This window comes from Eptesicus fuscus, chromosome 9 (assembly GCF_027574615.1).
Source record: "Eptesicus fuscus isolate TK198812 chromosome 9, DD_ASM_mEF_20220401, whole genome shotgun sequence".
NCBI classification, from domain to species: domain Eukaryota; kingdom Metazoa; phylum Chordata; class Mammalia; order Chiroptera; family Vespertilionidae; genus Eptesicus; species Eptesicus fuscus.
Window position 1 is genome coordinate 98,844,758 of NC_072481.1, and position 13,372 is coordinate 98,858,129.

At 38.5% G+C, this 13,372-nt stretch overlaps 1 protein-coding gene across 3 annotated transcripts in view; it reads left to right on the plus strand.

Annotated features, from left to right (window-relative positions):
* SEPTIN10 (septin 10) overlaps window positions 1-13,372 on the plus strand; it is a 63,907-nt gene that overhangs the window by 29,128 nt on the left and 21,407 nt on the right. For 2 of the 3 annotated variants that reach the window (XM_054721591.1, XM_008154105.3), the window contains exons 3-6: window positions 304-421; window positions 1,084-1,279; window positions 8,102-8,288; window positions 12,547-12,708. In XM_054721591.1, the coding sequence (XP_054577566.1) occupies window positions 304-421; window positions 1,084-1,279; window positions 8,102-8,288; window positions 12,547-12,708 (663 nt within the window). The remainder of the gene's footprint in view (window positions 1-303; window positions 422-1,083; window positions 1,280-8,101; window positions 8,289-12,546; window positions 12,709-13,372) is intronic. The other variant, XM_054721592.1, reaches the window with a different exon arrangement.

Here is a 13,372-nt window from a genome sequence, read left to right on the forward strand (position 1 = left end):
CATCTTTAATGACTTTAAACATACTGTTTTATGAGTGAATAGCCATAGTTTACTTGGGTACTTTCCTATTTTGGAAATCAAATATTTCAATGTTACAAATAATGCTGGATTCATTATATGAAGAGAACTGTGTTATGAGGGTCTGGACACATTTCTCACAAATTTACTTAAATCAGTTGTATCTTGGGGAAATATAATGGTCATAAAATCTTTAGTGTCTTTGATTTTTTTATTCTTTCAAATTTGCTTACATCCTATTTTAGTAAAAATTTTATTTTTATCATTGCTGTTTTTCTTCTGCAGAAAAGAGAAAATATTCGTTCTTTAACTATGTCTGGCCATGTTGGTTTTGAGAGTTTGCCTGATCAGTTGGTCAACAGATCTATTCAGCAAGGCTTCTGTTTTAATATTCTCTGTGTTGGTAAGTGCCAGACTCTTCCTCTAAATTGTTCTCATATTCCTTGTGCTCGCTTAATTCTTTAATTTTATTTATTTATTTATTTATTTATTTTTACATTTTATTGGTTTTTTACAGAGAGGAAGGGAGAGAGAGAGTTAGAAACATCGATGAGAGAGAAACATCGATCAGCTGCCTCCTGCACACCTCCTACTGGGGATGTGCCCGCAGCCAAGGTACATGCCCTTGACCAGAATTAAACCTGGGACCCTTCAGTCTGCAGGCCGACGCTCTATCCACTGAGCCAAACCAGTTAGGGCTCACTTAATTCTTGTAAGCTGTGTGGTGCTCATGTTATCAGTTTGAGATCATGATCACAGATATTTTTCAGTTATTTAAATTCTGTGAGTTTTATTTTTATTTTTTTTAGCTGTACTACTTTAACTTTTTTGTTCTTTAAACATTTCAGTACTTCAGCATTCTGAGTAACTTATCTTACGTACTCATTTTTATGTTCTGCTAATGACTTAGTGGACCACCCTTAGCATATATTTCTTTCTTGGACAACTCGGCCATTGAAATACTTGAAATATTTGGGATCCTTAAAACCACTTTAAGAGTTTATAGTTCTATTTTTTTCTCATCCATCCTGTGCACCAGTGAAGATATGCCTTTGTTTCTTTCAGGGGAGACTGGAATTGGAAAATCAACATTGATTGATACATTGTTTAATACTAATTTTGAAGACCATGAATCCTCACATTTTTGCCCACATGTTAGACTTAAAGCTCAGACATATGAACTTCAAGAAAGTAATGTTCGATTGAAATTGACCATTGTGAATACAGTGGGATTTGGTGACCAAATAAACAAAGAAGAGAGGTACATGTTTTCTTCTTGTAATAAAACAAATTTTTCTTAATTCAGGACATTTGCATTCTTGCCCCATGAACTATGATTTGACTTTCTACTATGGAAATCCATATCTTAGCCTCCCAGACTTTTAATTTTTTAAAACATTAAGCAATATTTTATTCTCACTAACAATTGACATTTCTATATTTGATTATCTAATTTCTTTAGAATGATTTGAATTACATTATTAAAATGTCTATTTCAGCAAAAATAGTTTTAATTATTTTCTGGTACGCCAACATAGTGTACTTTAAGTGACTTGTACGTATTTTCAGGCAAGACTTATTTCAGTGAGGGGGAATAAAAGCAATAAGTCATATAATCCTATATAATAAAGATGTAATATGCAAATGGTTGTTACACCGTGAAGCGTAACAACCGAACGTGTAATGACCGATTACGTAAGACCGGGTCACGGATCAGCAGGAGGGTGGGGCAGCGAGCTACAAATGGGCAGTGGAGAGCTACAGGAGGGGGCAGGGCAGCAAGCTATGAGGGGAAGGGGGGGCGGGGGACAGAGGGAGCTACAGGAGGGCAGGGCAGCGGGCTGAGAGCTACAGGAGGGTGGCAGTGAGCTCCTACAAGTGGGCAGCGGAGAGCTAGAGGAGGGGGCAGGGCAGCAAGCTATGAGGGGAGGAGGGGGCGCGGGGTGGAGCTACAGGAGGGTGGGGCAGTGGGTGGTGAGCTACTGGAGGGCCACAGCAAGCTACTGGTGCATGGATTCGTGCGCAGGGCTACTAGTGGCAAATATAAATGGCCAAATCCATGGTGCATGAATTTTTGTGTGAAATTCTAACCAAATTAGCCAGGTACCTTATTATGCATTACAGGAAAGGTTTGATAATGAAATTTCTATTTTATATTATGTCATTATTTCTCCTGTGTTATTATAAAGATTGATTATAGGTTCTGTATGAAATTTAAACTAAGAAAGGGAGAAATAGATTGGGGTAAAGTAATAACTTTTGTTCTTTTGTTTCTTTTTTGAAATGTATATATTTTCATTATTAGCGGTAATTTCCTAAAGTTTGCTTTAGAGAGAAAATATTTTGCATAATTGACGCTATGTAACTTATATTAGCCTTTTCAGCGCATTTGTGTGTTCTGCTTTAAATTTCAAAAAATGATTTGTGTGCTTTTTGGAAGAAACAGATCAGTGGCAGAGGCAAAGGCCTATGACATACTACTTTAAATCATATTAGTTTTTAAAATAATGTTCTATATAGAGATCTTGGGCATTTTTGATGATCTCATACACTGTACCTTTTAAAAGTACTTCATTTTCTATAGAAATATTGTATAGAAATATCAGTTTTACATATAGAAACTTTTGTAAATTCTCTGATTAATTATAATAATTCACTTCTAATATTTAGATTTTCTATTTATGTGATAGTACAATGACATTTATATTTCCAGTCCTTTTTTTAAAAAAATGTTTAGTTGCTGTAAAATTTACATAGAAAAAATAAAATGTACTGATTTTTTTCAGTGTACAATTCAGTTAATTTTGATTAGATACAGGAGAAAGCCAGAGTCTTGAGTGCTTTTCTCATATGCACATGCACATACAGATTAGGGCTTTGCTAAAGCCAGGCAGGCCCTCTCCAGACCTGCATTGCTTTCTCTTGGTGTAGCTCCTTTTCCTAGTGTTCTTGCCTACAAATTCTAGTTACGTTAGCCTCCCCGAACTGCTGTCTATATCTCTCCAGTCATAGAGTTGGCCAGGCTCTGTTCTCTCTTCTGTGCTATGCCCTGGAAACTTGTCTCCAGACAATAATCAGAGGAAATCGTTGCGCTCTCCTCATTTACTTCCCACCTTTGTGATCACAGTTTTATACTGCTGATTGTCCATTGTCTGAAAACCTTTGTCCATATATTTTTTCCAAGTTTCTGGCTATTTAAGGTGGGAGAGTAAATCCAGTCCCATTTACTCCATCTTGTCTGAAGACGGTAGTCTTTATTTTTCTTTCATTTTAAATACCTGACTGTACTTGGTAGAACCTGCAGTATTTTGTTGGATAGTCAGTGGTGATGGTGGGCATCCTTGTCTTGTGTTGACTCCAAAGGGAAAGTTATGTTTTAAGCCATATATTATACTTGCTTACCTTTTTTCTTTTGGTTAGAATAAGGGAGTTTCTCTATATTACAATAGTTGTGGGTGTTTTTTTAAATCATCTATCCTACATAACAAAAGGGTAATATGTAAATTACCATCACTCCTCTACGCCCACGATTGGGCCAGCGGGAGGCGCAGGGGGTGGGACTCAGGGTGGCCGGGGTGGCCAATTGGGCCGGCGGGACACTGAGCTCATGTTGCCAGCGGCGGCGCGAGCTCAGCGTCTGCGCCATGGCTGTGCTGCAGCACAGAAGGGGCCTCTGGGGCAGCGAGCCCACGTCCTGCTGCGGACCATCAAAAGCGGGGAGCGAAAGCCGGGGAGCTGGCTGTCTGTCCACTGGAGGCTTTTGAAAGGCCTGGTGCACCAGCGGACAGACAGCCAGCTCCCCCGTGATCGAAAGCGGGGAGCTGTGTGTCCGCTCCAGCACCAGTGGACCCCCTGCCATCAAAAGCGGGGAGCAGGCTGCTAGCAGTGTCCGCAGAGCGTGCTAGGCTTTGTGGGGCAGTGGATATGGCCTGGATGGCAGGTTAGGCCTAGGGTACCCTACACGTGCATGATTTAATCATGCACTGAGCCTCTAGTATATATATAAAAGGCTAATATGCTAAGTGTCCCTCCAGCCGTTCAACCAGTCGCTATGACGCACACTGACCACCAGGGGCAGGCGCTCAACGAAAAGAAATGGCACTGTGGAACTTGTGCCAACAAAGCAACACTCGGCTTTCCCCAAGTGGGACACAGGCCCCACCACCACCCCGGAGAGAAAGCCCACCAAATCACAGACAATGCTGCCAACACCCCATGGTGCAAAATGCGGCCCACAGCCCAGCCCAGCCCGGAAACGTCGCTATGGGCGCCGGGTAATGATGTCATGTAGCAACGCCCAGCTTCCTCTCCCTAGCGATTAGCCTCCTTGCAGTTTATTCAGCCCAGGAACATGACTTGCTTTATAGCCAGGTAGAAACATTTTACCCTTTAACCAAATGTCTGTGAAGCGTTTTCACATGCCTCATCTCATTTGATCCTCACAGAAGTCCTGGAGTAGGTAGATAGAAGACTCGGTGGAATCCTATTTTCTTTTCATTAGCTGGAAAATGGAGATTTAGAAAGTTTAGAACCCTGACCCGACTGAAAAGCAGTAAGAAATAGTGGACCTTGAAAATGACTTCAGGTTTTCTCACTGCACAGAATATAGTCAAACACTGCTGCAGTTAAATATTTTACCCTTTGTTCTCCCTGCGTTATCTCTAATAATAACCTGCTTCGTGTTGATATTTACTGCTGTGTTGCTGACAATTACCTGAAAGAGAAGTTGGGGTGCTTCACTGGGCTGGAAAAAGTTTAGCTAAATCAGAAAGCAGATCTAATTAAGTTTATTTTATACTAGAGGCCCGGTGCATGAATTTGTGCATGGGTGGGGTCCTTCAGCCTGACCAGCGATCGGGGCCGATTGGGGCCATCTGGCCCAGTCCCGATTGGGCCAATCGGGGCTGGCCAGCCGGGGGGAGGGACTGCGGGAGGTTGACCAGGTGGGGGATTTTGTGTTTTTGTTTGTCCTGCCAGTTCCATATTTGTTTATTCTTTCTTGCTTGATTTCTATTCTTATAGGTGTTACTCTAGAAATTATAAAGCATAATATCTAACCTAATCAAAGTTTAAGATAAATTGATATTTCTACTTGTCCCTGATTATTCAAATAAACAATAAATTGGAATTTTGACCAGTTAAACTTCATTAACTCACCCTTCTGACTTATCATGGCATGTGTTTTATATCTCTTTTTTTTCTTAACCACACAGACATTATTATTATACTAGTGGCCCAGTGCACGAATTTGTGCACATTGAAAGGAAATTAATTAGAAGAAATATTTTAATATCGCTATTCGCCCTTTCTCTATAATAGAAGTGTCAACCAAATTCACGATCAACAATGACAGATCGAAACACACGTGGTCCCAGTGAGAGCTTTATATGTATCGTGCATGTGTGAGTCAACTCAGCCTTTTATATATACATAGAATAAACTTGCTTAATTAGACCTGCTTTCTGATTTAGCTAAACTTTTTCCAGCCCAGTGAAGCACCCCAACTTCTCTTTCAGGTAATTGTCAGCAACACAGCAGTAAATATCAACACAAAGCAGGTTATTATTGTAGATCACGCAGGGAGAACAAAGGGTAAAATATTTAACTACAGCAATGTTTGACTATATTCTGTGCAGTGAGAAAACCTGAAGTCATTTTCAAGTTCCACCATTTCTTACTTCTTTTCAATCAGGTCAGGTTTCTAAGCTTTCTAAATCTCCTTCTTCCGGCTCTTTTCCATTGGTTCTCACCAAGTGTGCTTCTCTGGGTGGAACAGGCTGGTGCTTCAGTTGAACCCAGGTACCTTTCTCTTTGGCTTCCTTCTTTTTCTGATCATTTTCCTCAATATGTACATTCATTCTCTTGGCAAGAATCTTGCCTTTAACTTGCTTGTTCACAATAATGCGCACTGCATGCTGGGTGACATTGTCTTGGTAACATTTGTGGGGCCTTCCTTTGTGAACAGCGCCCATTCCCTGGATGTCCACAATATCACCTTCCTGTAGATCTGAATGTATGTGGCCAAAGGAACAGCTCCATGTTTTCTAAAAGGCCTAGAGGACATATAGTGGGGGCCTGTCCTCTTTCCCTGTGTTAGTCATTTTGGCGAATTACTGGAAGATGGCGGTTCCTGCTGGAAAGAAGCGCAGGCAAATTTTTAAGTTGATAACTTTGTATGGCCCGAGAATGATGTCATAAATATCCAAATGGCCCTTGACAGAAAAAAGGTTCCCCAGCCCTGGTCTAATGTATGCTATTAAACTAATCCATTGCGTTTTATATTTTGGTTATTAATCTTTCAAGTGTGTACACTCTGTGTGGTTCATACCTGTAGGATCACTTGTTATACTTGACTATTCCCAGCACATATGTTTAAGCTGCCTTTTATTTCTGTTTCTTTTATCTCTACTTATATTTTATAATTCCAGTATATTAAAATTTTGCAGTTATTTTACTGATGTTTGTTTTTTCCTCTAGTTTTCATTCATTGTGCTTTTTATTTTCTCATGTGCTTGTTGTTGTTTTTTATTGTAGTTAATGGCCTTTGAGAAGTTATTTGCAGAGATACTTTGAGGTCTAAGGTGAACATATCTTGCTAGGAACAGATTTGTGTTTGCTTATGTTAAGCCCCTCTGGGCATTAATACTCTGAAGATCCCTAAACCTGTTTCATGGCTTGAGGTTTCCACAGTCAGAGGCAGTGTGCACCTGTGCTGCACCAGGGCCGCCTTGGGCCATAAGTTCTCAAAGATGGGTCTTTTTTTCCTTTTCCTTTTATTTTTCCTACTTCATTTAGTGCCAGGCAGCCTTCCCTATAGATTCTTGGGGAGAGAGTAGGAAATGTAGATCTATTCTAGTTCATTCTTACCCTGAAGGTTTAGGCTTTTAGAATCTCAGCTCATTGTGAGGAGGCAGTCTCAATAGATTTCCACCTTGTATGGGTCTTGGACTTTTATTCTTCTTTCTCATCTTATAAGTTCTTCAGAGCAAAGCCCAAGAATTAGATTGACAAATGACTTCAAGACAAAACTAGCACTGATGCTTTAGTGCAGGGATTACTAAACTTTTTCTTTAAAGGGCCACATAGTAGATATTTCAAGCTTTGAAGGACATATAGTTTCTGTCTACACTACTCAACCCTTCCACTATAGTACAAAAGCAGCCAAAGTGCATTCTATATTTCAATAAAACTTTACTTATAAAAACAGGCATCAGGCTGGATTTGCCTCTGCTTACCTCTCAGTTTCCACACACTTTTCAATTAAAAAAAAAATGTTTTTATTAATTTTTAGAGAGAGTGGAGGGGGAAACATGAATGAGAGAGAAACATTGACCAGTTGTCTCCTGCATGCCCCCTACTGGGGATTGAGCCCGAAACCTGGGAATGTGCCCTGACTGGGAATCGAACTGGCAACCTCTCAGTGCACGGGATGGGACAATGCTCAACCCGCTGAGCCTCACCAGCCAGGTTTTATATTCTCTTCAATTTTAATAAGTCAAAATGATTATTTCCTTACCACTTTATGAGTACTTTGATATTTTAAGAGGTGATTTTTCTATTTTAAGCCAGTATCTTTCATTTCATTAGAAGAGTGATCCTGCAATTTACTGGAAATGGAAACCTAGGGCAAATTACTATGGAATGGCATTATTATTTAACTGAGAAAAGGCATGAGTATCAATAACTTAATAGACAGTAAAGTAAAATTTCATGACTTCTTCTTAAATCAGATTTGTAAGGCATGAAAATCATGAACATATTAAGGAAGGAAGGCACACATCAAGTGAAAGGATAATATCAATAACTCAGGCAAGTGTGGGAACCTTGTCAGAAAGGGGTCCATTGTATGAATGAATTGAGAATGAATCAATGTAAATTCAATATCATTTCTGTAAAACAGCTTAAAGCACTATCTTTGTACGTGCATATTTTGCACAATTTAATACTAAAGTTATCTGTTTTGCATAGATATTGAGTGTTTATTAATTGATGAAGATATAGATCTCAAACTTTAGAGTTATAGATATCTTATTAAGGTCACATGAATATGTTGTATTCAGTATTTAAATTATTATTTTTCCAGCTACCAACCAATAGTTGACTACATAGATGCTCAGTTTGAGGCCTATCTCCAAGAAGAACTGAAGATCAAGCGTTCTCTCTTTAACTACCACGATTCTCGTGTCCATGCATGCCTCTACTTCATCTCTCCAACAGGCCACTCTCTGAAGACACTAGACCTCTTAGCCATGAAGAGCCTTGACAGCAAGGTGGGTTTGGAAGAGGAATAAACTTACCCTGCTGTAATATTTATTTTTACTTATTAAAATACCTTTATGATAATATATGTATAACTTTCATTCTTTGCATTTTTAAAATATTTGCTAAGTTTCAATCTTAGCTTATTTTCCAGAGAAATTTAGTTTGGAAGATGAGACGCAAAGAAAAAACATTTTTGCGTGGTCACATAATTTTTAGTTCCCTTGGCTGTCTACCTAGGAGTGAAATTGCTAGGAGACATAGTTTATTAGTTTGTCTGCTAGAGCTGCTATAACAAAATACAACACACCGAGTGGCTGAAATAACAGAAATTTTCTCACAGTTTTGGAAGATGGCTGAAATCAAGGTGTCAGTAGATTTGATGTCTTCTGAGTCCTCTCTCCTGGGCTTGCAAAGGCATCCACAAGTAGAAAACTAACTTTTTTCTTGCTAAAATTATTTATTTTTTATGACAAAATTTCTAGGGACTTATGTTAAAGAAAAATCGGGGTGGAGGAAAAATAGGGTGTGCACACATGACAGAAAATCCCTTTCTTCACATTTGATTAATAACACAAACTTAGAATCTTTGTGCCATTGGTGCTTTGTAAGAGCCAGTGTGCAGATGGACAGGGTACATCCAGGACTGTTCGTTTCTCGTATAGAGAAATTCCTGCGGCCCAGGGTCCTGGTAGAATTTCGTTTTGGCGGCTGGAAGTTTAAGATCAGGGTGCCAGCATGCCTGTGTGAGGGTCATCTTCCTGGTTGCAGACTTCTCAATGCAGCCTCACATGGTGGAAGGGTCATTTACATGTTTTAAATGTGGAATTTATTTGACACTAATTTTACTTTATGACAAGTTCATTGACAAAGATCAAGATGTAATGTTTTATCATATATTATAGTAAATTGTGTTTTAATGTGCACTATATAAAAAAATAACTATTTTTGAATTTCTGAGCCAAGGACATATATATAAATTTAGAGATCTATAAAAAGTATTATTCACAAATTAACTCACTTAGGATTTTTTTTGTTTAAGAGGTGGTTATAGACTACTATCTTATACTAAAAAAATAACTGGAAATTTTCTGTAACCTCTAATATTATGAGAAATTCAGCTTTCATTATCCTGGCTAGTTATTTTATGAGATAGTATTCAGAAAGCAAGGTCATTCTGGGCATTACTACTTTCTATGTAGACAGAGTGGAAAGCATGAAGGCCTGCCGGTGAAGTCTTGGTGCATAGATCAATCGACGTTTCACTAGTTGCAGGCTCCTGGTTTTAGCGAAAATTTGATGAAGCTTATTTGATAGCCTGTTCATCTGACCAGACTTTGTAACCACTTAGCCAGTTATTTTTCATTATTTAGTCTGATTATATGGAAGTTCATATTTATTAATGGAACATAAAAGTAAGAGTATGCAACATTGTCTTAGCTAGACAGAAGCAACATGATGTAGTTTGTGTAAAGATCATGGAATTTGGTGTCAGTAAAGGCTGGTTTTAAATTTTAGCTCTGTCACTTAATAGCTATATGTTCTTTGGCAAGTTATTTTAGCCCTCTGAGCCTCAGTTCTTCGCCTCTAAAATAAAAGCTAGTGAGTTTTAAAAAGAGGTGATCTCAAGGGGCAGATGTGAAGATTAACTAAAATTGATAGTTTGTCTTTTGTTCCTAAAAGCAGAACACTCCACTGCTCACGTGGAAACCTACCTTATCTTACCTTCAATGTGGAACATGTTACTTCCCCTCCCCCTGGTATACAAATACTCATTAGGTTTATCTTTCTGTCTATGTGTGTCCTCAAGCTTATTGATGGTGATGCTCGTGGTTAGAAATGCCGAAGGTACTCCTCTGACTGTATTTATTCATGGTATGAGCTCCACAGACATCCCCCACCCGCTTACCACCACCACCAGAGTCTGTGTCCTGGCTGGGCCAGTCCTTGTGGTTCTTATGATCTCAGGATGCAATTCGGCAAGAAACCATCAGGGAACTTAGAAGAACACGATTTGTTACAGATCCCTGGAGGGTACATGGCACATCCAAGGACCACATAGGAGATCAGGAGAAGAGAGAAAAGAAGGGAGTACAAACCTGGAACTCTGTGTTTATTAGAGCTCAAGAATGGGGTATCTCGGTGATGTGGGTTTGCTCTTTATTGGTGAACGTACAGCCTAAGAGTGGGAATTAGAGTGTGGGAAGAGAGATGTGGGTCAGTTCTTTAGGTGGCTCAGGCTACCTAAAAGGGAAACTTCATGGTCTGGCAGCCTGGTTCCTTACTGGTGCTTTGCTAGTAGCTTTGTCGTATACCTAGCAATATATTTATTCAAGTTTGATGTCTTTGAAATGGATGCCTTGGCAATCGAAAACTTAAGGTCAGGCACTTTTATTACAGTCAAAAAGCTTAACGTTGGGCCACTTATACTGCAGCCCGCTTTCTGCACTTATTGTGGATGCAATTATGTAAGTTATTAACTTGGCATAATTTATTGAATATTTAAGTACATCATATTGAACTTTGCATCAACTTTTTATGTACTGTACTCTGACTAATTTAACATAAAAGCTATTTTTACCAACATGTTGGAAAGTTTTCTGTCATTTATTTCATGGATAGTTAGAAAAATTTTCACTTCCATATTTAAGACTAATAAATCCAAACATACCAGTAAATCAGTGTGAAATTGGAGACGAGAAAGAAATATAGGAATAGATATTATGATTTTTACTTTTCATTTTCATTTTGGAAATTATATTGATATCTCACTCTTGACACATGTGACTAGTTAGCCTGAAGTTTTTCACTAAAAACAAACTACGTAAATAAATAAATAACCAAAACCCAAAAAAACTTACACACCCCTAAATTTGTGTAGACATCCATCTTTTATTGTGACATTAATCTTACAGAATTAGCTTTTTACAAGTTTGTTGGCCTTCATGACCCCAGATCTCGTTCTCTCTGGCTGGTGATAGCACTTCAGATAATGCTGAGAAAGTTATTCCTTTGAGTTACGAACATTTTCATTAGGTCATAAAATTTCCTTCCTTTAACATCTAGGTAGGAGTCACTGCTGATGAGGCACAGGTTGGATAGATTCTTTGGGGAAAGGGAGCTGTTGAAATGACAGGCAGAAGGAGAAACAACTTGTTTCACAATTTTGTATGGGATCAGTCATCCTAATTACTTAGTGCTTAGATTATTAAGAAATAAAATATTAGTAAGTAAGCAGGCGGTTTCAACTTAATGATACATGTTACTTATTTGTGTATGATAGGACTGTAAGAGATTTTGAGAGAAGAAAATGTGAGATTTTTAAACCGAATTTCAGGTGAAAGATTAATCTAGGTCAGGAGTCGGCAAGCTTTTTCGGTGAAGGGCCAGGTAGTAAACCCTTTAGGCTTCTTAGGCCACATGATCTCTGATTGTAGCATCTAAGTGTCTGTAAACAATAAGTAAATGAATAGGCCTAGTTGTATTCTAATAAGTTCCTTCCTTCCCCTTCTCTCTCTTGTTCGTCTTCCTCTTCCCTCCATCCCTCTTTCCCTCCCTGTTTCCCTCCCTCCTTCCCTTCTTCCCTTCTTTCCTTTCCTCCTTCCTTCCTTCCTTCCTTCCTTCCTTCCTTCCTTCCTTCCTTCCTTCCTTCCTTCCTTCCTTCCTTCCTTCCTTCCATTATTCCTCACCCAAAGATATTTTGACTATTAATTTTTAGAGTGTGGAAGGGGTGGGGAGGAGGAGGAGAGAGAGAAACATCAATGTGAGAGAGACACATTCATTGGTTGCCTCCCGTAACTCAGGTACATTCCTTTGATGGGGAATCGAACCAACGACCCTTTGGTGCGAGGGCCGGTGCCCTAACCATTTAGTCATAACAGCCAGGGCAATAAGTCTTTATTTCTATAAACAGGCAATGAGCTAGAATATAGTTTGCCCATCCCCTAATCTAGATTAAGGAAATTTCTCAGAGATTTAGTGGTTTTGAATGCAGAAACTGAAGGATTAAAAAGTAAATCTTGCCCTAACCTGTTTGGGTCAGTGGATAGAGCTTCGGCCTGCGGACTTAAGGGTCCCAGGTTCGATTCCAGTCAAGGACATGTACCTTGGCTGCGGGCACATCCCCGGTAGGAGTTGTGCAGGAGGCAGCTGATCAATGTTTCTAACTCTATCCCTCTCCCTTCCTCTCTGTAAAAAATCCATAAAATATATATATTTTTTTAAATAAATTTTCAATTATGAGATTTTGTTTTGCTTTATTTTTAATAGGTGAACATTATACCAGTGATTGCCAAAGCAGATGCAATTTCTAAAACTGAATTACAGAAGTTTAAGATCAAGCTTATGAGTGAATTGGTCAGCAATGGTGTCCAGATATACCAATTCCCGACAGATGATGAAACTGTTGCTAAAATCAATGCTTCAATGAATGTGAGCTCCTAACTGAATATTACATCTGTTTTACATGTGAAAAAAAGTAACTTATAGATAACATTGCTACTAACATATTTTCACTTATGTTTTCCAAAAAGACTCTAAAGGTGAATTTTCAAAAAGTCCAGTATAGGAAAATGTTTTGTTTTCTGGAGTTGAAAAAAGTATAACAAGCCTATATTTTTTAACATATTTTCTTTCTTCCATATTTTCATGTAAATCAAATGATACATTGTGAGACTGGGATACTCCTTTTGTGGAACCATACTTAAAGATACCTTAAAGATACCTTAATTGCCTTAAAGATACCTTTAGACTCTGTCTTTAAAAACAGAAGACTTGATAGCTTCCTTTGGATACTTCAGAATCTTAAAATCTTTAAGATCTTTCTGATCTGGTGTTTAAGCTCATTCTCTCTTGTAGTGTCACAAGTACATAATAACATTCATATAACCTTTAGTTTACTATAATTGAAGACAGATAAGTTATTTATATTACTTTATTCAGGCTTCCAAATCTTTAAAATATCGGCTTATATTTTGAAGGATCATGGGTTTTGGAGTTGGACAGATTTAACCATATATTCTTGTGGAAGTTATTAACCTCCCTTCCCCTAAGACTATTAACTTACCTATAAAGTGGGATTAATAATACCTATCTT